The sequence below is a fragment of the Taeniopygia guttata genome, chromosome Z, assembly GCF_048771995.1.
Source record: "Taeniopygia guttata chromosome Z, bTaeGut7.mat, whole genome shotgun sequence".
Classification (NCBI taxonomy): Eukaryota; Metazoa; Chordata; class Aves; order Passeriformes; family Estrildidae; genus Taeniopygia; species Taeniopygia guttata.
Window position 1 is genome coordinate 80,180,280 of NC_133063.1, and position 26,373 is coordinate 80,206,652.

The window sequence follows — 26,373 nt, forward strand, 5'->3', positions numbered from 1 at the left end:
TGGGATTTTAGCTTTTATATTTTTCATGTATTTGTGATCCTGCAGTTCTTCAGTGTCTAACTCTAAGCTCCATATTCAGTGTCAGCTGCTGCTGTCCCATTTTGGGCAGACACAGCAATTCCTCTCCAGGCCTGGCAATCAAGGACACCTCACTGCCTCAGGACCCAGAAATGCAAACCCAAGTGACCTGGGGGGAGAAACCTGGGGTAAATAACTTCATTAGCTGAAGGTGTAATTGTTAGATTAACCCCCAATATGCAAATGGACCAAACTTACAAACGTGTGAAAACCCATGGTCCATTTTGGGTGTAGCCCTTGGAGGACTTTGCCTGCCCAAAATCTCTCTGAAGGCCCTTCAATAAACATAACCACTTTTAATTCCCTTCATTTTGTCTGCCCTCTGTTTTTAGGTAGTCCCAATAAGGCATCAGGAAAAGTAAGGTTGTTATTCCTCCCTAGTGCCCTTTCCCAGCTCTGAATTTTTGGTTTTTTTCTGTCCGTGTCCTTAACAGCCCCCCTTTGTTTTTCCCCCTCACAATTTATGTGATCTTTAGCAGCGGTTAAAGGCTGTGGAAGCTGTGCCATGGTTTAATTATGTGTTGAAAGGGGAACTGCGACCTTTAGATGGCTCTGGATGACCCTGCTGTCATTGCCTGTCCCCTCCTGGCCCTGCTGAGGGGACACTGCAATATTGCCTGCTATCGATTTTCCCCACACCACTTATGGTTTTATAGACATCTACAGTACGTCTTCTCAGGCTGGAGAGACTTAACTGTGTAAAAACTCCCAGAAAACCAACTTCTTGCTGCTTTTTCCTGTGTTTGCTGTTTTGGGGTAGAGCTGCACTCACCCAGAGTTGAAAATGAAGGCGTGCATGCGCTGTGTGCACTGACACATTGATAATTTAAATTCTGGTCTTTATTTCTTGAGTACAAATCACCCTGGGGTTATTTCATCATTGGGATTTTTTTAATTTTTTTTTTTTTTTTTTTTTTTTAACACAGAACATTATATTATAATGCCAACATCAGCCTCTGAAATCTTAAAAAGTCATGGCAGTCTTCAGGGCTATCCTGAAAAAAACTGCTCAGGAACAAATGTGAGGAGTGGTCATTGAGAGGCATCAGCTTTTCAAGGGTTTTCATTACTTTGGTGTCTCATTTAATATTGACTGCTTGGGCATAAAACAACAAGTAGAGTAAAAAAATTACTTTTAGCTACAGAAATAGCTTTTTCTTCTACTGATAAGTCATGGTTTATACTCTGTCCTCCCTTCTTCCAAATTCTTTGACTCCATTAGTGAATTGAGACTAAAAGTAAATGAAGAGTGGGAAAGGATATAGTTTTTCCCATAAGAAATTTGCCATGGGGCCACAGGAAAAGAACAGTAAATTCCTCTTAGAATGCTGTATTTCATTCAGGTCACATTTGTGGATGCTGACAATGCTTCTCCTACTTTCTGATAAATTTATTTCCCTACAATGCTTCTTCTGATCTAGTACATTTTGTTAATTTCTTGAAACTAGATCTTGAATTTTGAGGGAAGGTGTATTTCATATTTGCATAAAATAACCTCTGAGATAGATGAGTTAGACTTCAAGTGATAATGAAATCATGCATGAGTTAAAAATAAAATTTAATTCTTGTTTTCACGCTGTAAGTAAATTACATAATCCTCCCTACTTCAGCTGTATTTGTTGCTGGTTTTGCATCACATAATTTTATTTATCTTTCAAATCTATATGCAGATTATGAACATTGGGGCTGTAGAAGGTTCCTTTGTCTAGCCTGGCAAAAAATATCAACAGATATTTTGCACTCATGTGCAAGAAATAAATGGGGAAAAAAAAACCCAAAAAACACACCGCTTTTAAGATTTCCTAGCTGCATTTTCGGTTTTGGAAGGTGCCACTGTAATTTCAATTGTGAACTTAGTTAAGTAATTTTTTTTTCTACAAATGTAACTAGAGTTGAGGTGCAAACCTTGTTAGCCCAAGCTCCTGCTGATTTATGTATCAACAGTGCACTTGGGCAGCAAACAATTTTCCCTGAGCTAAATTATTTTGGTAGTTTTTTTGGTGGTTTTATTTTTTTTTTCCTTAGACTCACAAAACTGATGTTTCTGTAGTCATTTTCTCTGCTACTTTATCCATCTATCAGATCTCCCACACCCTTTCATGCTCCCACCTCTCTGATGGCAGAGGAGAAGGGGAATTCATCACTTGTAAAAGAGCATCACCTGGGGAGGGGACAGATTTTGTTTGATGTCCTGAAAGGACAGCACTGGAGAGAAGCTTCCAAAATACAAAGATGCGCAGCAGGGAGACCAAAATCTTTATGGACATGTCACAAAGGAACCTGAGTCAGGTCTAAAATGCTAGATCAGCCACCCTGCACTCCAAACTCTGATATTTTCCCAAGAAATTCTAGGAAACCTGTAATTCTGCATTAATTCAGTCATATAAGCACTTCTCCAGGAGGTCTATATTCTTCTCTGCGTGATGCAAACAACAGTCATTCATTTTACGTCAAAAAGCCACCAGATTCAGTTTTTACAAATGAGAAGTGAATTGGCTGACATTTTAAGAGAATGAACATTTCCCATAAAAACTGAAAATAACCCAAGGGGATAATCTGATCATTTTGCCAACAATTGGTGCTGTGGCCTTTGAATTTAAATAGTGGCTGGCAGGGGGAAAATCTGGCACTGATTTATCACAGATAGGAGTTTTATAACTCACTTTTGTGTGGATTAACCAATACAGGTGGAAATAGGTTCATAGCATGCACTGTACTGAGCTAGGATGTTTTACTTTTATCACAGCCTGATGCTCGTAATTCATCTGCTGACTTTTGCCTGACATGAGGAGATAATATCCTCAATAATGACCAATTTTAGAAGGGTTTATGTGGTTGCATCCTAGCTATGTTCATAGGTGATACAATAAAAATTCTTAACTTTAATTATTAATGTTATTTTCTCAGAAACAGTAACAGGATCTCCTGGGATTAATTTGAGATGGTACAAATGCCAAATAAAAAGACATTTAATTTTTTAAATGTTAATGATTTTTGTGTAACTTTCAGAACGTGGCCCTGGTGGAACTGGGGGTGAAGATTTGAGTAGAAGGCTCTGCCTGCACCAGGGCTGAGTGTGAATGAATCACAAGGTTTAGCAGAGGCAGGGGCTCATGGAATCCCAGATTTGGGTTGGGAGGGACCTTAAATCCCTCCCAGTGCCACCCCTCCCACTGTCCCAGCTGTTCCAACCCCAGTGTCCAGCCTGGCCTTGGGCACTGCCAGGGATCCAGGGGCAGCCACAGCAAATCTGGGCACCCTGTGCCAGGGCCTGCCCACCCTCAGAGTGAAGAATTCCTTCCTAAAACCTTCCAAACCTTCTCTTTGCCACTTTAAACCTTAAGTTTAAACAGCGTTAAAAGTTGCTCATCCCGACGATAAAAATTCATCACGGATCCACGGCCGACAGAGTTTCACCAAACTTAAAACCTCCCCACTGCTTCCCAGCAGGTATTCCAAGTGGAATTTCCGCTCAAACCTCCCCCGTTGCTTCCCCACAGGTGTTCCAGGGGAACTTTGACAACGACACGCACCGCAAGAACGTCATCGAGCCGCCGATCTACGCCCGGCACGTGCGCATCCTGCCCTGGTCCTGGTACGGCCGCATCACCCTGCGGTCCGAGCTGCTGGGCTGCGCAGCCGAGGACTGAGCCCGCCCTGCTCCTGCTGTAGAAGAAGCTTGTAGGATGCTGAGTGGGGTTTTTCCATGAACCAGTGCTCGCTCATTTTTATGGTAGGCCGCTAGCTGTCTTTCGCCAGGAGGTCTAAGCCTGCCCTTTTAAAACGATCCAATCCGGTTTCTTTGCCCTTGAAATCTGTTGGTGTTGTCCCTTCTGCTGTGGAATTATCCTCCTAGTTCTCCTTTGGGTTGTTCACCACCAGTTGAAACGCGTTGAGGGAAAAAGAGAAAGGAAAAAACAAAAAAACAGCAGCATCCTTTTTACAAGGGAAGAGAAAGTGTGATGAAGCTCATTTGCAGCTTCAGGAACATTGGGCTGACGAGTTCTCCATAAATTATACCACCGTCTTACTTGCAAAAAGTGATACTGCAGCTTTTAGCAATAAGTTTACTTGGGGATGACTGCATTATAGTAATTGTGCCTATCAAACACTGTCAGTTCTTACGACATATATTTTGGGAAATTCTCCATGGTACTGTTAAAACACGGTACCTGTGATGTTATGAGCTACCTTTCACCACTTTCATCCAGACAGAAGAGTCCAAGCACCTGGAGGGTTTTCCTAACTGCCCCATTTTCCTTCTCAATTTTGCATGCTGTAGACACGGCCTCCATCTTTTTTCTGTTTAGTATCACACTGTGCTGGTGTTGTTTTCCTTGGAAGATGTCACCTGTTTGCATATGTAACCAAATCTGTGTATTATGAAGCTAATGAATTTGCCAAAGTTTATGAATTTCTCAAAGTTTCTGCGCTTTTTCTCGGAGACCAAGGTGAGGCACCAGGGTACTTGTGGTGTCTCATCTTGGGTGCCCACGCATTCCATCAGAAATCCCATTCCAGGATGATTTCTCCAGGGGTGAGCACACAGCCCCAGACTGTGACCTGCCCACCCCATCACTGCTTTCACAAACGCTCCAAATTCCAGCGAGGAGGAAAATGTGGGGTGAAGGAACCAGGTGCTAAAAGACACACTGGAGGAATGACTCCCTTACTGCCAGGAAATCCTCTCTCTTTGGGCTCTTCCCAAAGTCACAGCTTTCCTCCCCAAAATGTAAGAGGTGACGTAGGAGCGCACAAAAACCTGGCACTTGTCACCCTCTGCTCCTAAAAATTCTTTTCAGACACACACCAGTGAGCCACGAGGAGGCTGTATTTCCTATCATACCCCATCTACAGGAATGCTTTCACACACAGCATGATAGCAACCCCAGCTTAAAAAGTAGATTTTAGGAGGAAAAGTGGAGAAGTAGGGGGGACATTCTCCCCCATGCGTCAGTTTCCCCTGATGATTGAGATGACAGTACCAACGTTTGAAGAGCAATCCAAGTTCCCTTGGAGTAAAGTGCTCTGTGACTATGTTAGAGCAGCACCTCAGACTAAAAAAGATCCCGGGATGGGGAGTGAGGGGACATTTTATCTGTTACCTGAAACAACAGCACTTGGGATTACTGCCAACCTTTTAATTTCATAACATGCTGATGTGGAGAGAAAGAGAGAATGAGAGAGAGAGAGAGAGAGAGAGAGAGAGAGAGAGAGAGATGCAGCTGCATGTTTTAGCAAATGTCACTGAACTTATATTTTCTGTCACTGTTCCATTCTCACCAAAACTCTGAACTTGGGCACTGCTTCCCAGGCCAGCAGCTAGCTGGCCCACAATCTGCAAAGGGCAAAGTTTACCTTGGAAACAAAATGGTTTGGATTTCGGAAAAAACCTGCATTTAATCACACATTCTCCACCACAGACTAAATATATATTATCCATTGAACTGTGAAAGACTCTAGAATAGCAGCCAGGAATTTTACATACAAGAATTGGGGATATAATGGTGGCGGTTTTCTGATAGTGTCACTTAAACTGTCACATTTTAGCAAACAGAACACCCTGCCTCTACAAAATGACTTAATCCTTAAACTGTATTTATACAAGTATTTATTTTATAAGGCTTAGACATTTAAAGACTTCTAAAGAAGAGTCCTGTAAAGGTAAAAGTATGTGTAAGAAATGTTGAGGTCCTGTGCAACACTGCTAAGTTTGTTCTTTATTTTTTACTTTGTGCTGCATAACAAAAGCCACTAGACTGTTACTGTCTTGTCTGTAACTGTGTTAACAGCATTCCTTAATGATGTATATATGGAGTGGTCTTCAAGCAAAAGGAGCAATTTTAAAGAGAAAGTCAATCACTTTGGTGGTACTTCTAATGAGAAAAAAAAATCTGAATAATGGAGGACAAGTCTATCCCTACATTATCTGCTGCCTATATTTTGCAATTTAGACTTTAGATTAAAAAGAAAAAAAAAAAAAAGGAAAAAGATGAAAACTAGTCTTTAGAGTATCAGCACACAATACTTTAAGAGGTTTAAATACATTTTCCTATTACGGGAGACCAGTTGACCCTGAATTTAATTACAGATATGAAGAATAGCGTGTAGATATTTCACTAACTGTATTCAAAAAACAGAAGGCCATAACAGAAAATTAGACTTGCTAGTTTAAAAACTTGTGTAAATGTTCTTTTGAAATATTTGGTTTCTGTTCTTAATGTTGGTGGGTTTTTTTTCATGTAATTCCTCTTTTGTGACTTCAGTTTTGCTTTTGAATTAATATTTCTTGGTTTAGTAAATTAATTGTAACCCCTTCATCTGCATGTAGAGTTTTCATGTAACACAGTAGTTTTAATTTGGCATTAATTTTGTGTTGAGTATTTCCACCCTCATGTCCTGGGTCAGATGTCAGCAGTCTTCACGAGAATAGCTCCACACCTTGTGATAACACTCTACAGCAATTCATTTAAAAATCATATATCTGACGCCATTACAATTTCAACCTGCATGCTAGGAGCTTTTCCAATTACATTATTCCCCATGTACCAAAAATTCTTCTTGGAATGGCATTTCTAGCACCAAATTCTGCTCCCAATGCCAGCAGTATCAGTCTGAAATAGCTCCTGGTTTAAGTGGAATCCTTCAGATTCAACAAAACAGGTGGGAATCAGATTAGGGCATAGAATTAAACTCTTTCAATTTGATTTTATTCTGTTGTCCTCCATTGCATTAAGGGGCAAGTTATAAATTAACACAACTGTTTTCTCCCAGTGAGAGCAACCAGCCCCAAAAAACCAGAAGTGCAGGATAGGAGATGTCCCTTAAGAGAGGACAGAGAAAAGCTCGGAAATTATCCTTCTGTATTAAATGTTAACAATGACATTGAACAAGGCCAAAAGTGTTCTCCTAATTAAATTTCACCCTAAAACAGTCAAGTATTTGTAGGGAAGCTTCACCTTTATGTTGCTAGGTAATGTGCTACGTTTATAGCCTGGGAAATAAAGCACTGGCATGAGGCTCCTTTTTATCGGCGTTCGGGGCCCGTTGCCCCCACTGGCTCTGGATCCGAGGTTGACTTTCTCTTTTGGAATGGCTCCATACAAATTAAGTGTCAGTTTTGAAGACTAAGGATACTAAATGAGTGTATCTTTGCTATACAACCAATGTGAACTATAATATTTCACTGCTGGCTTCTGATGTGTCAGTAAGTACAGAAGTATCTCGGACACAAACAACCTTTGCAACCTTTCAAGCTGTGTGATATTCAAATGGTTTTGTATATACCTAAATCATGTAGAGCGATGTAAAACCAGTACGACCTTGTCTAGTCTTCAAACTTAACAATAAAACTTTTGAAAAATGAGGTGGTTTTCTTGAAGCTGTTATGTTGCAACACCTTGGACATAGCTTATCTTAGTGTCGGCAAATGTGGAGCAGAGATATCATGTGGCATTTTCCTGGATTCATCCATGGGGTCTTTGTGGCAGGTAAGTTTGTTTGTGGAAAAATCAACAGTTGGTGCTGTGCTCCTCTCAATGTGTTCCCTTTGTTCTTCCAGATAAAAAAAAAAAAAAAAGAAAACACCTGTAGGTTTGAACAAGTCTAAAAATACCATTTTTTTTTCCTATCCTGCTGCTCTCTCAATGAGCATCAGAAATGCAAAATGACAATTTCATTTCCTGGGATATTTATCAATCCTTATCCTCTCTCGTCCACTCCTGCATAGGCAAATTAATTTCTGAGAAGATAAGGAGTGGCTGCAGCCCAGATCTACTATGAGATGCCACAGCAGAGCTGGTATTTGCTCACACCCTTGCCCCTTTTCTCTTTTATTTGCATAATAAATGCTCCCCAATATAGTTAACTCTATATTCTGCTCCATTTTATGCTCCCCAAAACAGTTAACTCTATAATTTCAATTTCTGAAGAAGCTTAGGAATTAAAGTAGCAATGGAAAAGCTATTTGCTCCCAAACTGTCTAAACAATAAAATTACATTAAAATATTATGTTTACTGAAGAGAGATGAAGCTCCAGTGGTTTACACCTTGAATGAGCCCTTTTGTAAAAATACACATCCTTTTGTTTTATGAGTTTGAGCTTGTGCCCTTTCTCCAAAAATCATCTTTTAGAGACAAAAACCATCCACAAGCACTCACTGGTGACAATGTCTGCCCAACATGGAGTCTCAACATTCACCATAGCATGTTGTCTTTCAGAAGAAAAGTCAAAAAATTTCAATTTCCCCTTACTACATATCTCTACCAGTCACAAAAAATGAGAATACAGTGCTGCACATGAGGAGTATTTTTGGAGAATGATGGCTGAATATTAGCACTTCAGTCATAAATTTCTTCATCTTGAAGCTTTCTGACTTTTGGTTAAAAATTGTAACTGTTTCATGAAATACGGGGACTTTTCCTGAAGAACTGAAAATTTTTTTTTTTTCTAACATATGTTATAATATATATACCCAGAAATTCTAGTGAAAACAAGATAAAATAATGAGTAAATCTCTTTAGAATAGCAATTATTTATCAATGTCCATCCTCCCATATCTGTTGCTAATGAGCTCAAGGGATTAATGTGACTATCAACACTCAATATCATCATGAAACAAGTAGTCTCTGATACTTCTGTGGTAAACACAACACTTGTTTTATACCTTAGATTTAATAGCAGGAGGTCAATCTGTTCACTTAGTGATTACTAAGTGACCTGCGATCACTTAGTCTTAGAAATCAAAAGATAATTTCTAAATAGGACTAAGTAATTTTACTGATCCCAAAGTATTTTAATGTTTAAAATTTAATTTGCATAATTTTCTTAATAGAGAGATACACTTCAGAATGCAGAATGCTGCTTTAGATTAACAATCTAAAATATAAAAGGCAGACTTGCACAAAACTTTGTTGTGCAGATTTATGATTTCATTTACTGCAAATTAACATTCAGTGATACGTATATCATTGTAAATATAAATTTTTCAATTCCTCTGAATGGGGAAACATAGAAACATGACTTGTTCTCACAATTTAGCTTGCTAGGAGTGCAGCAAAATCTATTTTACCAGTGTATGTGAGTAAGAATAATTGTGTTTTTATGCAGTTTGTATCAACCTGGAATTAGGCTCCAGGTGTGTGGGAATTTTCAGGAAGCAGGAACCACCTGGTGGAACTCAGGTGGGGTATAGGAGGTGGGGAGGAATGCAGGAGCACAGCCTCTTTGTCACAATAATATTTATTTCTTCAGTTTGCCAGCTGATGGGCTGTGGTTATCCGAGGTCAGCAGGAACGCTTCTCACTAGATGGAGGAAACCAACACTCAAAACACACTAGGAAAGGTCACTAATCATTTGCATCAGGCTGGAAAATCAAAAGCAGACTAAGTGAATGTATTTGTTTTCTGGGATGCTGTGGGAGGTCGGTAGGAGCTGTGGAGGAGTGTATTGTGCTGCCTTGGCCACCATAAATGCAATCAAGGGCACAGACTGCATAAAATATACATGTGATGCGTTGAGGCGAGACCAAAGGGCCCCTAAAAAGTGATACATGCTACTTTCTGATGAAAGTGTCAGAAAATGTGATGTAAGTGCTGTGGTCTGACACACAGTGAGCTTGCACAAGTCTGGCTGTGATGGATTTACCCTTCTGAAGTTTCTGGGGGAGGGGAGCCTCAGGCACAGGCTCTTTAGGAAGGACAGGCAAGTGGAAACAAGGAGGGGATGTCACCTCTTGGCAAAAGACCAGCTGGAGTCCATGGAACTCTGCTGGGATGGGTGAGGAGAGCACAAAGAGCTCACAGGGAGGGCAGGGACAGGTGACAGGGTGGCAGGGATGTGCCACAGGGCAGGGACAGGTGACAGGGTGGCAGGGATGTGCCACAGAGTGCAGGAAGGGCCGATCAACCCCTCTGGGGACAGAGAAGAGAAGTCCTGTGTTCACAAACCCTGGTCCTCAAGGAGGACTTCAAGGACCCCAAATGAGAATCATGGGTTGGGTTGGGTTGACATAAAATTTAAATATTATCTAATCCAACCCCTGTCATGGCAGGGACACCTCCCACTGTCCCAGCTACTCCAAGACTCAATGTCCAACCTGGCCTTGGGCACTGCCAGGGATCCAGGGGCAGCCACAGCATTCCACCCTCACAGGGTGGAACTGTTCCTAATAACTAATAACCATTCCTTCCTAATAACTAATAACTAAGCCCACCAATCTTTTCTTCCTGACTTCCCAAAAACTAAACCTTCCAAGAGGGGCTGTGGTGGCTGTGAAATGGTGGAATCACAGATCTTTGAGGTGGTGAGGAAGGCACACAAGTTTAATGGCCTGAATTTCAGGAGAGGAGAATTTGGCCTCTTCAGGGATCAGCTTGGTCAAGAATGATGGGATTAAGTCCAGGAAGGAATCAGGGCCCAATAAAGCTGATTAATATTCAGTGATCACCTCCTCCAAACCCAGAAGCAAAACATCCCAACAGAAAAGAAAATCAGACAAAGATGCCAGGAGTCCTGTGTGGGTGAACAAGGAGCTCATGGACAAATAAAAACACAAAAAGGAAATCTCTAGAGCATGGAAGCAATCACAGCTAGCCTGGGAGGCACACAGAGAAGTTTTCCAGGATCAGGTTAGAAAAGGTAAAGCCCTGATAGACTTAAATCTTTCTAGGGACATCAAGGGCAACAAGGAAAGTTTCTGTAGGTGGCAAAAAGAGAAGTAGGGAAAATGTGGAAGAAAATGAGAGACCCAGGACATGGAGAATGCTGAGGTACTCAACCACTTGCCTCAGTTTCACCAAGAAGTGATCTGGTTACACTGCCCAAGGTGGAAGGAGAGGCTGAAGAACTGCCCAGAGTAGGAGGAGATGGGGGTGGAGACCATCCAAGGCACCTGAAGGTTCCCAAGGCCATGGCTCCTGGCAGGATGCACCCGTGGGTCATGAGGGAGCTGTCAGGGGAAGGGGCTGAGCCACTCTTTGTCATATTTGAGAAGTCATGGCAGTCTGGTGGAGGTCTCACTGGCTGTAAGAGAGAAAATATAACCCCAATTTTTAACAGGGGAATTAAGGGTGAGAGGTGCCGGTGGGAAGGTCGAGCAGATCCTTCTAAATTATGGAAACATTTAGATCCTTCTAAGGAAAAAAAAAATTAGAAGGATCTAATAAATTTGATCCTTCTAAATTATGGAAATTATGCCAAGGCACATGGAAAATAAGGAGGTGATTTCTGACATCTTCACCTGGCTCCACTGAGGGCAAGCTGTGTCTGAGAAGTCTGGTGGGTTCTGTGATGCAGCTACAGCACTGGGGGATGAGGGAAGAGAAATTGGTGGTTTTCCCTCATTTTTTCTCTTGAAGGATGTGCCTATACTATTTTTGACATGGAATAATTCTTTTACTACAATAAAGGAATATATGCTGCTATAACAGGTTCACAGCTTCTCTAAAGTGAAAAGGCACTAACAGGTAATTTTTGATTAAGCAATTAAAGCATGGGTTGTTTGTGTAAATATGGAGAGTACATTTACATACATATTTTTATATATGTATATATATCTGCATTTTCTACAGGTCATGTCATATATGTCACGTTTCATCTGAGAATAGAGAGGGAAAAGTGGAAGTAGTATTACAAAGATGTTAATTAAGCTCATGAACCTAATCTAGCTGTTCTGATGTGTTGTAATTTTCTTCCATTTAAGAAAAAATTGATGAGGATGGGGAAAACAGTGCATCTTTGTAGGTGTTTAATTTATGCCCCTAGTTTGCTTCCACAGAATGGTTTGGGTTTAAAGGCCAAACAGTCCAACCCCCTGAACTAGACCCTGTCACTCACCATCCAGCCTGACCTTGGGTGTTTCCAGGATGGAGCAGCCACCACCCCTCTGGGAAACTTATTGTTTCACTGCCCTCACTGTAAAACAACTTCTTCCTTATACCTAATCTAAATTGACCCTTTTTTAGTTTAAAAACCTTTCCCCTTTGTCCAGCCTGCTAAAAGATTTGTCCCCAGTTACCTTTCCTTAGAAGCTCGCGTGGAAATGGGCTTGAAAATCAGAAGTGCTTCTTTATTTTAAGGCCATTTTTTCCCTTTACTGAGGGATTTGCAAGTATTTCATTTTCATATTTTTCAGGAGCCATCGCTGGCCAGCGACCGGAATGAGCCAGGAGGTTTTCTGGTTCACAAAGATGGGAGTCAGGGTGGCTTCCAGAAGAATCTGACCCAATATTTATGTAATATACATATATAGCACATGCCACTCACCACCTGCATTGGCTGCTCCACCTCCCTGTTCCTTTCCAGCTTCTGGGCCGTGACAGAAAGTGTTGTTCAGCTGTGGCAGTGAGACCAGCTATTCACAAGTGGCTTTTTCACTCAGTAACGGTCACATTCCCCAGATATTTCTGGGAATCCAAAGCCAGGCTTCCAAACCAGAGCAGCCCAGGGGCTGGGTGTGATGTGGTGGAGGAAAACTCGCCCCTGGTCCCAGAGCAGCAGCTGAGCTGCCTGAATGGCACGCACAGTTTGCATCTGCAAACACGGAGTGGGCAGCAGGAATGGCTCAGCAAACATGTCCCAGTAAATCCCTTCATGGCATAAAAGACTGCACTTCAACTGAAACGTTTGGGTATTTTTAAAAACGTTTAGCAATCTATTTCCCTCGCCTCTGCCCGCAAGCATTCCTCTGGCCTGCAAAAAAAAGGAAAAGGAAAAAAAAAAAGCATTTCTGGTTAGTTTCTTCTCCAATGGGTTGCTTTCTATTCGGATTCATGTCTGTCGTGCATTTGGACTGCCTGAATGGATGAATATTCTCCTGAGGTCAGATAATGGAGTGCCAAAACTCCACAATGAGATGTCGGGTCCTGGCATCTCCATCCTGCCTGATACCCCTTGGTGCTACGAGAAAACACTCAAATGAGCAAACACCTTGACACCAAACCACCAGTTCACCGAGCTAAGGACCTTGTTTAGGATGAAGGAGAGTGAGGTGTGTCCCTGATGCTCCAATGTGAGTGGTGGTGTGATTTCTGATGGGTGCCGTGCCCCTCCCAGGCACCCACCCAGCAGCTCTGCATCCCCAGGGCTCCAAGGAGCACTCCCTGCTTCTCAACTGATGTCTTTCACAAGTGATGCTGAAATCATCCTGCACAGTCTTGTGAAAATCTCCATGGGTATAATTTGTCAGTGAATCACTGAGGGCCCTCTCAGAGCCGCCTTTCCCCCCTTATTCTGAGCCCTCTGTGCATATGGATGATCTTTTTGGTTGTATTCCCATGCCACAGTGAATCAGCTGAATGTATTGACAGTTTTGCAGCCCAGACCATCTCCTGAACTGCAGCAAAGGAGTGTTTGGATTGAGCAGGCAATGCCTAATTAGCATTCCTTCACTGTCTCAAGACACTCTGGCCTGGTTCTCCCTGGCCAGACTTCAAACTTCAAACGTGTTCATCAGGCTGTGCTGGGGAGAGGCACTTTGATAACCTCCCCTTTTCCTATTTATTACTCCCCCAGGGGCTTTTCTTCTAAAAATACTGATTGTACCAGCCCTGATCCCAGAGGATCTGACACAGACCCTGGTGTTTGCACCTCAGCAGTGGGGAAATGTGGTGGTCCAGCAGTCCTTCCACGGCTGCCCAGCAGAAATTGAGCACCATCAGCATCACCTGGCAGAGATTTCAGCAGCAGATAAGAAATGCTGGCAGAGACACGCTGAAGGTGCCTCCAGCTCCCATTCTGCCTTGGCAGGGTGGAAGGAGGCAGGACTGGGCTGACCCTTCATGCAGTTCTTCCAGCCACGAGGCTCTGTGAGCACCACTGCCAAAAACAGCATGGGCAGAGCCTGCACCTCCCATTCCAAACCCTGTCCCAACCCTGTGCAGCACAGAACTTGGGTTTGTTGCTTTTTAGCCAATTTCTTTGGACTGAATAGTAATTCTGGAGGGGCAGGAGTGGAAAAAGTAGATCTTCATCTGAACTGAATCCCTCAGCAGTCCTGTGACTCTCCAGGTCTCCCAGTCCCTAAAAAGTGTGGTCTGCTCTGAGCACATGAGTTTCCCCATACCTAAATTAACTTAAAATAATTTTATAGCCAACCTACTTGAAAGTCTCATTGATTTGACACAATTCTGGCTAAAGTTATTTCAAATGTCTGTGTTGCCTTAATGCACATCTCAACAATTTCACAGAGGCCTCTTCTTTATCTGTCTTCATCTTGATGAAACAACCTGTTTGCATGCAGGGGAATTAGTTACTTTGGGAAGAGGAAAGATCATTCCCATGAATACCAATCCACAGCCTTTATTAAATTGGAGTTTTAGGGGTGGTGCTGTGGTAGGTGAGGGAAGGAGGAAGGGACAAGAGTGTCTGAGTGTGCAGGCTGGGATTTGAGATGTATTTGCAGAAGCAGGAGGAGCAAAGCTGTAAGAGACATCTTTTCCCTGCCCTCCTCAGGGCAGCTCAGCCCCACAGAGGTGTGTGCAGGGTGCAGGTGTGATGGGTTTTGTCATGGGTGGGTGCTCAGGTTTGCCTAGAATTGCTACACAGACTGCAAAATGCAGCAGCAGGCACAGCTGCATGACTGCCTCCTCACCATGACCTTTTTTTCTATTCCTATTACATTGAAGTCTCTCAACTAATTATGCAGGATCTCAGCCTGCTATGTGATCCCGTTAGCTCCAGGCATAATTGCAAATGAGACAAGAGATCTCAGCTGTGCTGCTCCTTACAGTGGCACTGTTCTTTGTCCGATGTTAATTATTCCTTGCAGCTGACAATGAAACAAAGACCAAAGAGTTAATTCTCAGTACAACGGGAAAAAAAAAAAAAAAACAGTGCTTGCTAATACGTTCTGTGTTACTCTGCTTATTTACCTAGAAAACAGTGTTTGGTTTTGCAATGTGAATACTTGAAAAACAGGCGTTAGATAAAAGGTGAGAAACGTGAGACACCAAGAAAAACATCAGATTTATTTGCGAGCCAGACAGGATGTGCCACAAGCTGTTCTCGGGGAAGGCAGAGACTGAGGCAATTTTGTGGAATGCTAAGTAATATTTGAGGATAAACTTTGAGGGGTTTTTCTCCCTTGTGCCTGCAGCTTTGATGGTGCCTTTTCCACTCTGGCACATCCTTGGAGCATCCACCACAAGATGTGGCACGAGGTGCCTGAAGGACAGCAAGGAGGGTGGCAGCACCCTCACCACCCCGTCCCAACACTCCTAGATAGCCATGGCAAAGAGCAGAGGGAAATCTGCCCCTTCTCTGTGCAAGAGGAGCAGGAATCTGCCCCTTCTTTCCTGGGGAGGCCCAAAGGAGAGCCACAGTGGCACTGCAGAATGGGTCTGTGGTTGTCACTGAGGCTGTGAGCAGCCCCCAGCCCACCATGTGAAGATTATTCCTCCATTGCAATGTCCCACCTGCCTTCTTCTGACACAATTATGTGGGTGAAGGGTGGAATTCATCATCTGAAGCCCGTCTGATTGTGAAAGGTAGCCAAATGTGTGTTCTGCACATCTGTAGGTGTCCCTTATGCTTGGACTTCACCACCAAACTCCAAGACAACAATATTCAGCCTTTCTGTAATTGTACATTATTCATGTCAGGACTTTCTGACAGATCTAGGAGTCCTCCAGAGACATACAGGCTTTTTCCTGTGGCCTCTCCAGTGCCATCAGCTCTGTGCTCACCTCTGGGCACAGCGGGTTGTCTCATGCCTCTTTGTTTTCTGTTCTGATTCCATCAGCTTGCATCTCAAAGCCAGTATGTACAGCAGGATTTTAATATACTGTGGTCCCTGAAAGGTGCTTGTTGATCTTAACCCAAATTAAGTTGAAAGTAAGGGAGTGGAAATATTAGATAGAAGCTTAGAGTAGCTTTCCTGTGCCTAAAGGGGTTCTGGAGAGATATTTTTTTAAAAGGACATGCAGTGACTGGACAAGGGAGAATCTGCCTTAAGATGAAGGTGAGTAGACTTGGATTCAGAATTAGGAAGAAATTGTTCCCTGGCAGGGTGGGCAGCCCTGGCACAGCTGTGGCTGCCCCTGGATCCCTGGCAATGCCCAAGGCCAGGCTGGACACTGAGGCTGGAGCAGCTGGGACAGTGGGAGGTGTCCCTGCCATGGCTGGGGGTGAAATGAGATAATCCTGAAGGTCCCTTTCAACCCAAACCATTCTGTGAGTCCATAACCTTTTTTTTTTTTTTTCTGAGAATATTGCCTTGAACAGACGCATCATGCAAATGTACTAATAAAAGATTAAATGTGCATCTAATTCGGGTCTTCCTTTTTACTTTCAGTGATGCAGTTTTAAATTCATAAAGTGTAGCATTTTCTAGTCAAATATTATGCAGACAGCAAACGCTATTAATGCAGAGGACGGCTCTTAGTTTTGTGGAATGCTATGTAATATTTGAGGATAATGCTTGCTCAATCCCTCTTGCCAAAGCCATTCCTATTCCTCCATCCTTCTTCAGCCATGCTTGAGAGGGAGAGAAAATGAATGTGATAAATGCAGCAAACAATTACCGTCAGGAGAGAGGTTATGCCTCATCCTCACAGCCTGAAGGAAGACAATGAATGCTGAACACTTAAGTCTTTTTGCAGCTCAAGTCTCCCTCTAATTGAGGCAGTATTTTGCTCTTTATAAGGTATGTGAAATGCATGTCATAAAATTATGCTCATTATTTGAAAAAGAAAAGAAAGAAAGGAATAGCCTGTATGTGATGAAAAGCACTTAAAAGCTAGAGTCTCCTCGGGGTTTGTTTCTGTAGGTGAAGTTCTACATCATTAATAATAGAAACTGGGGGCGTGGGGAGTAAATTCAGATTATTGTTTTCTGCTTATGATCATAATTCTTAATCACAGACATTTTCAGAAGTGCCTGATTCTGGATATTTAATCTAAAAATGTTGAAGAATCTTTTGAAGAAAGTATATATTCAACATGAACATATTTGCCCTTGTTTCAGATATATTTTTAATATAACTAAGCGCAACTCTGTTTCAACTTGTTTCAGTAAATTCAAGCTCTACCTAAATAATAATGGAATGTTTATTTTATTTGTGACTACTTACCATCTTTACACAATTTATTGTTCTGAAGTCACAAGGAACAAACCTACTCAGAGGAGAAGTTTTAACCCAGAAACTGTCAGCATGTGTAAATCTTCATTATTTCAAATGCTATACACTTTTTTTTTATTAAATATTGAAGAATTCCCACATGCCTGGATGGAAACATTGCCCTTCAAACTGTAGAAAATGTCTAGCACCATTTGCTTAACATTTTCATGCACAGTTGCACTTTCACAAATACAGAAATGAATTCAAGGGGAGGCAGGGCCAGAAACTCAAATGTTATAAAATGGACAATTTGTGAAGGCCGTGGCACACTAATAAAATAGAAAAGAAAGAAAACTAAACTGTAGGCTGATCATTAGGAAAATGTCCTCAGCACCCAGACTGGTTGGACCACATGGGCACAACAGGTTCCAGGTGCAGAGCTCAGTGCATGCACCCAAAATTGAAGAATTTATCAGCAGCTTGGTTGGGTTTGGGCAGAACACAGATGCCACTACAAGAGAAAGGCAGAAACTCTACCCACACAGAGCACAGAGCTCCTTTCCTCTGCCAAGGGCTCTTTTCCTCATTTTTCCTGCTTTTGGCAAGAAAAATGTCATAGATGTGCCATGCATGGTCAGGCCCGCTGGTGATTGATCCGTGTAGCCGGGGTAATTATTGACAAAAGGGAGTTAAGCTGCTACACTTCAGAGGATTTCATTCAAAGGCAAATCCAGCTGCATCCCAGGTGACTGCCATCCATCCCTACAGTGCATGACACAGAAAGTGTGTTTTATTTCCCCCCGGGGCAGGGCACAAGGCAGGATGCTGTGATGTTGAGCCTGGACTGGCAGTAATTAGAGTGACCCAGGCTTTCTCTGAGCTGCTGCAGCTTGAGAAGCACAGCTTTACCTCCCCTGACCTTCTCCACAGCTGCCAGACTGAGCAAAAACCATGGGATTAAAATCATAAATTAACTCAGTGACTCCTTCAGAGCAGCATCGATTCAGGAAATATAACAATGGGCGACTGCTTCCTCAAAATCCCAAGTCATCAAATAAATGTCTAGGAGACCTTTAATTCAGTGGGTTTTATAATATGGTTTAGCTAATGTATAGAGACTTGAGCCTGGCCATTTTGAACACATGCCATCCAGTATGAAAGTGAGTGTTTAAAAAAAAAAAAAAAAACAAACAAAAAGTCTAACACAAAAATCAAGTTTCATCAAGGAAAGAGAGTGAATAAGTTGTGAAGTCAAAAGGCCAGTCAAAACAGATAGCAATTCACAGTTGTACATTCTAAATTTTGGAAACAGTTTGGACTGATAGATACATGTCACCTCTGATGCATAACCATAAAATCCTTTTATAAAACACGTATTAAGCAGGCAAAGGTTTAATTGATGGCTCTGGCCAGCACACCTGCTTCATACAATGTATTCCTACCTTCAGACTTTTCCTAAGCAATGGAAATTTTTGAAATATATAGCTTAAATGCACTTTACACACGTAACATTGCTCAAATATAGCCACCGTGAACAGCGAGCCCATAAATCTTGCTCAAACAGGCTGTTCAAAAAAAAAACAAATGAGTGGCTCAAGGTTAGACCTGCAAAACAACAAATTGTGTTCGTTCTTCACAAGACCTTCCTTCAAAAATATCCATACCAACATCTAAATTCTCCACCTCTGCCTGTCGGAACTCAAAATATCCCTCAGATATTTTTGGATGTTCTGGGTCCAGGTCAGAAGCATTTGAAACCCTGGCAGGCAGCTGGAAACAGCTGTGATTTTGGGTTTGAGCCGTGGAATGATTTACCAACCTTGCAGGAAGAACAAGAAGTCACAAAAGTTTAGATATTACAGTGGAAGTGGTCACAAAGTAAAGGGAAGAATTTTTGAGTGCTGTACAGAGGGGTTTTTACTTTGTACATGGGGGTCAGAGGGTTTAAGATGGAGGGATTTGGGCCTGCCCTGTCCTCCTTCTTTCTTCTTCCTTACCTCCATGTTCTTGGTGATGTTGGCACTCACAGATTGGTTTAGAGTAGAAAGGCACCATTTAATATAGGTAATGGGCATTGGGGACAAACTGTACCCATGTAACACGTAATGTACCATATAAAAGATAGAAAAGCACCATTTAATATAGGTAATGGGCATTGGGAAAAACTGTACCCATGTAACACGTAATGTACCATATAAAAGACAGCAGCAGCCCTGGGCAGAGGGGGAGAGAAGAAGCAGTCGGGAGTCAGAGAGGATGTCAGGGTGTGTGTGTGCCTCTGCCTGAGCTGTGAGCAAACCACAGCAGCTCAAGAAGAAAATCTTTTAGATAATTTGTAATAAACTGCCTTGAGACTGAACAACAGAGACTGCTGAGCCTTTCTTTGGCAGCTCGGGTTGGAGGAGAGACTTTTCCACCACAAGGAGCCACCCCTGACCTAGAGGTGATCTCTGGCATGTCCTGATGCATTTCTCCTGTCCACCAGGCTGGAGGTGTGCAGGTCTGGAAATATCAGCTGTAGGAACCTCTGCAGGCTCAGGAGTGATGTGGTGATGTGACTGAGCTGCTGTGGAGCTGTGGGAGGTTGGGGTTGGTGTGGGCCTGTCACAAAGTGCCATCAGGGTAGGGGATCCTACTCATCCTTCCTGACTTCTCCAAGTATTGATTTTGATGGTTTAAATAGGTTTTAAATCATTTTTTTGGTGGTTTAACCAGTTTTACGCCAGGGTCACCTGGGCTGGCTTCCATTGTGCTGCTTTGATATTGTGCTGTCATGAGGAAAGTCATGGCATTTCCCTTTTCTTGACAAGAATATCTAGATGGAAAATGGCTGTGTGGATGGTGTTGGGAAGAGTAAAGGCAGGCTTCTGTTTGTTTGATTTTTTATATTTTTTTAATGAGATGGAATCTCTGATTTGGAAAAATTGATTACTTTTGCTTGATCTTTCCCACATAACGCTGAGGATGATTGCTAAATACGTTTATTTTGGAATCTTTGTGCTATCAGAGTTCACTCTGCTTTACACTCCCCAGTCCCTAAAGACAAGGAGCTCAGAGGGCACACGACGCATTTCTCTCCCTTTGACAAAAAAATAACTTTGAACAAGACTACTAAAAGAGATGCAATTCAAGAGATCCTTTCAATTGTCACCATGATCTCTTTTTACATGAATATATTATGCTTTTAAAACCTTTTTGGGAGATAGGCATGCAATTTAGAACTATAGGAAGTAATGGCAGAGAAAAATAAAGGGGATGAAAGGAATGCTGGAATTCTGATAAAGGGGGATTTTGAACAGTAATAATTATATGGATATGACAGCAATTATATGGGTTCATTAGATATAGGGTTTAACCATTAAGTTGTTATAGAGATGATCAGGAAGTCTAAGAGAAGTAAAAAAAAAACAGCTCTCCAGTTAATTCATTTCCTTAATTTACGTATCATTTTATTCTCTTTTTATTCTCTTTCACATGCTTTTTGTTTTTCAGTATCAAAGGGAGGATCTTTCAGCAATTTTTTTTTTTCCTGCATTCTGGACAAGACACAAAAATTCCAGTGTGCATTTAACCAGTGCAAAAAAAGAAAGGGTCCTGCATGCACAAAGCAATAGTAATGACAGTGAAAAATCCCCTTTGCACCTCACTCAGCTGCTTAAAATTAAAACTATATTTGGCTGCAGACTTTGCTAGTAGTTTCAGTACCAAACCAGCACAGAATCTGGTGCATAACTCCTCTGTCACTCCCTTGTAGCATAAAAAATAAAAATAATTTTTTTCAACTTGAATATCTGGGTGCAACAAATCCAAGGGAAGGTGCTAGCAGCTCCTCAGAGGATGAGAAATATCCCTACTTCACTAAAATTGGTCTTGGGTGTGCAGATATCTCTCTAATTCCTGGCAATAAGGGTAGAATAAAAAGACTGAGATTAACCAAACTGATTACAAAAGAAATCTGAGATGGAAAGAGAAGTAAATGTTGATCATAAGGCAGTGACCTCACAAGTAGCAGAATGAATACAGAGGGGAGAGAGTTTCCATTTCAGCCACACAACATGAGAAATTATCCACTCCTTTTTTTTTTTTTTGGAAATTTTTTCTTTAATTAGAAGGCCTGTACCTATATACCCCACCCTCATGTAAATCACCTGCCCGTCCATCTGTCTGAATCCATCCAGCTCCAACATCTCCTCCCTTTGTTATTACTCACAGCTGTCCCTAAGGGTACCATTGGAGCAGATAATTTCTGAGTAAATCAATATATTTTAAGGGCGAGCTTTCATGCAAGTGACACTAATTATCACGAAATAACAAAACTGCACCATTAAACCACCTGACCATATATTCTGTGCTGTTTTATGTTCCATCATCCTCTGAGTGCTTCTGCTGGTTCCAGTAGGTGGGTTGTTTTTCTTTTCATCACTTTTCCCAACAGATAAAATTAAACTGTCTCAGCCTGAGAAAAATTATGAAATCTGCAGCAGTGAATAATCAGCCCTTTCAGACAGAAGCAGCCGTGGGGACATTTTAAAAATTTCAAAAAATTGTCACTTGCCAGCTGTGGTGACTTCTTGTCTTGCTCACCAAGGAACCAGCAGAGTGTACCTGCTCTGTTTTCACATATAATCCCACGAGATGGATTTTGTTGGAAGCAGATGATTATTTTTACCTTTATTGTCAGAGCCAAAGACAAGATTTCAATATTACAAAGGGGGGTGGGTAGTCTTCAGTGATAGCACTGTGCTAATTGCTGTCAAAATCTGATTCTTGACAGACAGAAATGACTTGAGAAAGAAAATAACCATGGAGCCAGGTTTATTGATAAATTGCTGATAAACCCAAAGGTCTACATTGTTTGGACAGCACCCTCCAGACACTGGGAGGGCTTTCAATGCTCTTCATCACAGAAATATTTCCTCTACAAAGACAGAAGGAAAAAAAATTGCCTAGAAGCTTGTAAAGGAGCGCAGCTCATGCTGTTGAGTGTTTGACAGTGGGTGTTAATCCTTTTGATTTCCCAACAGCAACCTTCCAACATCCTAGCACATTACTGTTTATCATGGCATTTTTAATGATCTTCTGGTAATTGTCTTTTCATGCATTTCCCAATTGACCTGAGTTATACATTCCAGGCCAAATTTTATGAGCCATTATACAAAATGCTTCACTAAAATCTTTACATACAATCATATTATACACTTCTTTGCATTATTGTATTCTGTACTTGCTAATGCACAATTTTTTGTTGCTTTTTTTCCCATGCCTATTGTTCATCTGTGACTAATCATCCACTTCCAGCTAGAGATTAGAAAAACCCACTGTCTCGATAAATTTCAAAAATAGCTAAAAAGAACAAAATAAGTCACGTGAAAGTAGATAACTTCTTTTCCTTAAAGACTGAATACATGAAGTAATTCTCATTTAACATCACATAGCTGTCTTGCAGTACACTCACTCAGCTGTACACTCCACCTCAGGCTCACCCAAACTGCAACTGGTTACATCATAAGCTGAAAGATCATAGACTTAAATGGGATATTGGGAATTAGGAATTGTTCCCTGGGAGGGTGGGCAGGCCCTGGTACAGCTGGGGCTGCCCCTGGATCCCTGGCACTGCCCAAGGCCAGGCTGGACACTGGGGCTGGAGCAGCTGGGACAGTGGGAGGTGTCCCTGCCATGGCAGGGGTGGAATGAGATGATTTTTAAGGCCCCTTACAGCCCAAACCACTCTTTGGTATAAGCACCTCTGGCAAAGCACTGCTTCTCTGCTTCAGGTTTGCACAAAAGCACAGATGCATTTTTGCACTGGGTCTGGCATCAATAATGAGCATTAGATTTATCTTAGGTTGCAAATGCAATGTGTGGCTAGGGGTGTGTATTCTATTTTCCAACTGCCAGAGCTGGGGCAGTTCTCTTCTGTGCATTGGGCAGTTTTTTCTTTATCTCTTCCACAGCCAATTCTCCCTTAAGGAGATCTCTGCTGTTAATGGGCCATTAATTATTAATTATCTTCTGTTCATTGCCCACTCAGTGTCCCTGTATGGCTGAGAAAATTCCGTCATCCCATGGGGAGATGCTCTGCCCAGGGGAGGAGCTGAGCATTCCTACCTGGATACAATCTGACCTGGGAACAGCACAGCAGCCTTTGCCCGCTGCATTCCCAGAGGAGCAGCTTTCTTCCCCACTGCATTCCCAGAGGAGCAGCTTTCTTCCCCACTGCATTCCCAGAGGAGCAGCTTTCTTCCCACTGCATTCCCAGAGGAGCAGCTTTCTTCCCACTGCATTCCCAGAGGAGCAGCTTCCTTCCCCACTGCATTCCCAGAGGAGCAGCTTTCTTCCCCACTGCATTCCCAGAGGAGCAGCTTTCTTCCCACTGCATTCCCAGAGGAGCAGCTTTCTTCCCCACTGCATTCCCAGAGGAGCAGCTTTCTTCCCCACTGCATTCCCAGAGGAGCAGCTTTCTTCTATGGCATTCCCAGAGGAGCAGCTTTCTGCCCCACTGCATTCCCAGAGGAGCAGCTTTCTTCCCACTGCATTCCCAGAGGACCACCTTTCTTCCCACTGCATTCCCAGAGGAGCCCAGGCCCATCTCCCCCAGCCCTGGAGCTCCAGAGGAAAACTCCCCCCTTGTGCAGGATCCTGCTCCAGCAGAAGCACAGCTGGCACTGCAGGAGGGCTGAGCCACCCTGGGATGGGGCTGCTGCCACCTCCCTGACCCACAGGGGCCAGGGCTGCTCTGACTCTGGCAGTGCTTTATTTTGTACTATTGCATTTGTATTTTTACTTTTCCTAGTAAAGAACTGTTATTCTTATTCCTATTCCCATATCTTTGCCTGAGAGCCTCTTAATTTCAAAATTATAATTCAGTGGGAGGGGTTTGCATTTTCCATTTCAAGGGAGGCTCCTGCCTTCCTTAGCACACACCTGGCTTTTAAAACTGAGACAAGATTTCAAAACAAACCAGGGATATCCATGAAATTATTACTGACTTCCTGCATGCAGAGTCAGGTAATGTAGAACTTTTTAAAGAAAATAGCACCTAGCATCTCCAGGGCTTGCTGTCTCAAACCCAGGCTGGCCAGTGCTCAGTAGGGAACAGAGGTGCAGAAAGAGAGGAATGAGCTGAAGGTCACAAGAGATAACACCTTGTTTTTTTAAGCCTATAAATCTTTGGGGTTTTCTTTTCATTATCCAAGTTATTGTTCTTATCCATATGTCTGAACAGAAACAAAGCAGAAATTCTTATGGATATTCTGCTGATTTGTTTCCCTGAGCAATTCCAGGGAGTATTTTACTGAACACCCACACAACAGAGAGTTCACCAGTGTTTTCTAGATTGCCATGTGCAGCCCTGATCTGCTGGGCTCCCTGGAGGTAACTCATCACTAACAGTGTCTTTCTGCAGTGTGCCCGAAATTCAAGCAAATTTATCACCAGGGTGATTCTACTGCTCTGAAAACATCCCCAAAGATACTGCATAAATGCATTTTTAAAATTCCGACGGGAATAAATGTATGTGACACACAGCTCAGGTGACTAGAAGTTTAAAAGCTATTACTTTATATCATTAGTAATCCCCAGGGCTAGAGCATTCAGCTGTGAAGACAGTTTTGTACTGGCAATGACACAAGGTCATCATAAAAAGATTATTTTCTGCGGTGCTTAGCTGAAGTTTCTTTCCCCAAATTGCTTCCATGGCTACAGGTAACTGTGTTTTTATCACCAGGAAAACAAATGCAAAACAAACAAAATGATCAAGGCCCAAACTTCTGTATCTTCTCAGAGACTGAATGTCAAGAGTTTAAATTTCTCCAGAAGTAAAGATTTCTGAATTTGCATTCTTCAAAAGCCACTTACAAATATTCAGTATAATGTATTTATTAGTGTGGGCGAAATACTTCAGCAGATACAAAGAAATTGCCTATTATGTACCAATTTATTAGCTCATTTCACATTAGTCTGTGATTTATACTACATAGCTTCAAAGGGATGACAGGATAGAAAGAATAAAATTATGAGCTTCAAAATGTGTTATTAAATGGACCAAAATAATAGTAGTTAAAAGATGACTTTAAAAATATCTCCCAATGCCTGTGCAAAGAAAATTGAAAGAGAAAAAGAAGGATAATTGTAGTATCTCATTTTAAACATGATTTCCCTTGTTTGCATTCTCCACCAAAACCAACAATATTTATTCTCATGACACCCAACAGGAAAAGGACTGAAAAGGTGATATTATTGTTGGTCACTGCTCAGATAACTGCAGTGTCTTGACCATTTGGAATATTGCAGAATTTCAGCTTTTCCTTTTTTTTTCTTTCCCTTTAGTAGCACAGAAGTTGTGAAAAGCAACGCTTTTGTTATCCTGGTGAATTCTGAGGGTGCAGGGCTGAAAACCATAATGGAAACACTGTTAATAGCAGCAGCTTGGAGATGTGCAGAGATCATTGATGTGTTCACCTGTGAGGCACCAGCAGAAATAACAAATGTTAATCAAGTAGAGTTTTACACAACTTCACGGGGATGTCGGCAGGGCATGGAGCGCCTGCACAGTTTGTGAGTTGAAAACTCAGGAACTCAGGTCATTCAGGCTGCTGTGCTGGCACAGAATCCTTATTTCCTGAAGAATAATTACTGGTTGGACGCTGCTGAGGCTCCTGTGGGACAGGAGCTGCAAGGGTAACCTGTGGCACAGGAGTGATGTCCATGGGGAAGAACATCCCAGGAGGAGCACAAAGGGGACAGGGAAACCTGCAGAAGGGGAAAACCAGATATTTTTTCTTCCAGTGTCTCTCTGTGAGATCCTTCTTGGCCTTGACCCTGAGACTTCCCCTTCTTGACACGCCACAATTTTGCACAAGCATAATGCAATGACCCACACATTAATGCAATAAAAATTTTTTATATTTTTTTTTCCCCCAGATATTTTGTCCTTCACAAATTTGTCTACCACAGAAAGTCGCCCAGGACACAATTCATGGCACCTCGAGTTTATTCTGGGTTTTACCACCTTTGTATACAGCATTTTGCCTCCTACACAGTCCATAGTTGTGCTGTGCCGTGTTTAATCCTGCTAAACTGCTAACATCAAATGTGACAAAAAAAAAAAAAAAAACCAAAAAAAACCCCAAAAAAGTCTTAACAGAGGTCACTAGTGTAATCTTAGACTGCAAAATATGTGTTTGTGCACACATATGAAAAAGTAAATGTGCTGTCGAATGTTTCAGTTGGAATATT

General features: G+C 42.1%; 1 protein-coding gene across 3 annotated transcripts in view; it reads left to right on the plus strand.

The window, feature by feature from the left end:
• Positions 1–7,444, plus strand: part of EDIL3 (EGF like repeats and discoidin domains 3) — a 237,245-nt gene extending 229,801 nt beyond the window's left edge. For 2 of the 3 annotated variants that reach the window (XM_002189898.7, XM_030258476.4), the window contains one exon: positions 3,579–7,444. In XM_002189898.7, the coding sequence (XP_002189934.2) occupies positions 3,579–3,728 (150 nt within the window). In that variant the 3' untranslated portion in view covers positions 3,729–7,444. The remainder of the gene's footprint in view (positions 1–3,578) is intronic. The other variant, XM_072922905.1, reaches the window with a different exon arrangement.
• Positions 7,445–26,373: the final 18,929 nt, after the last annotated feature.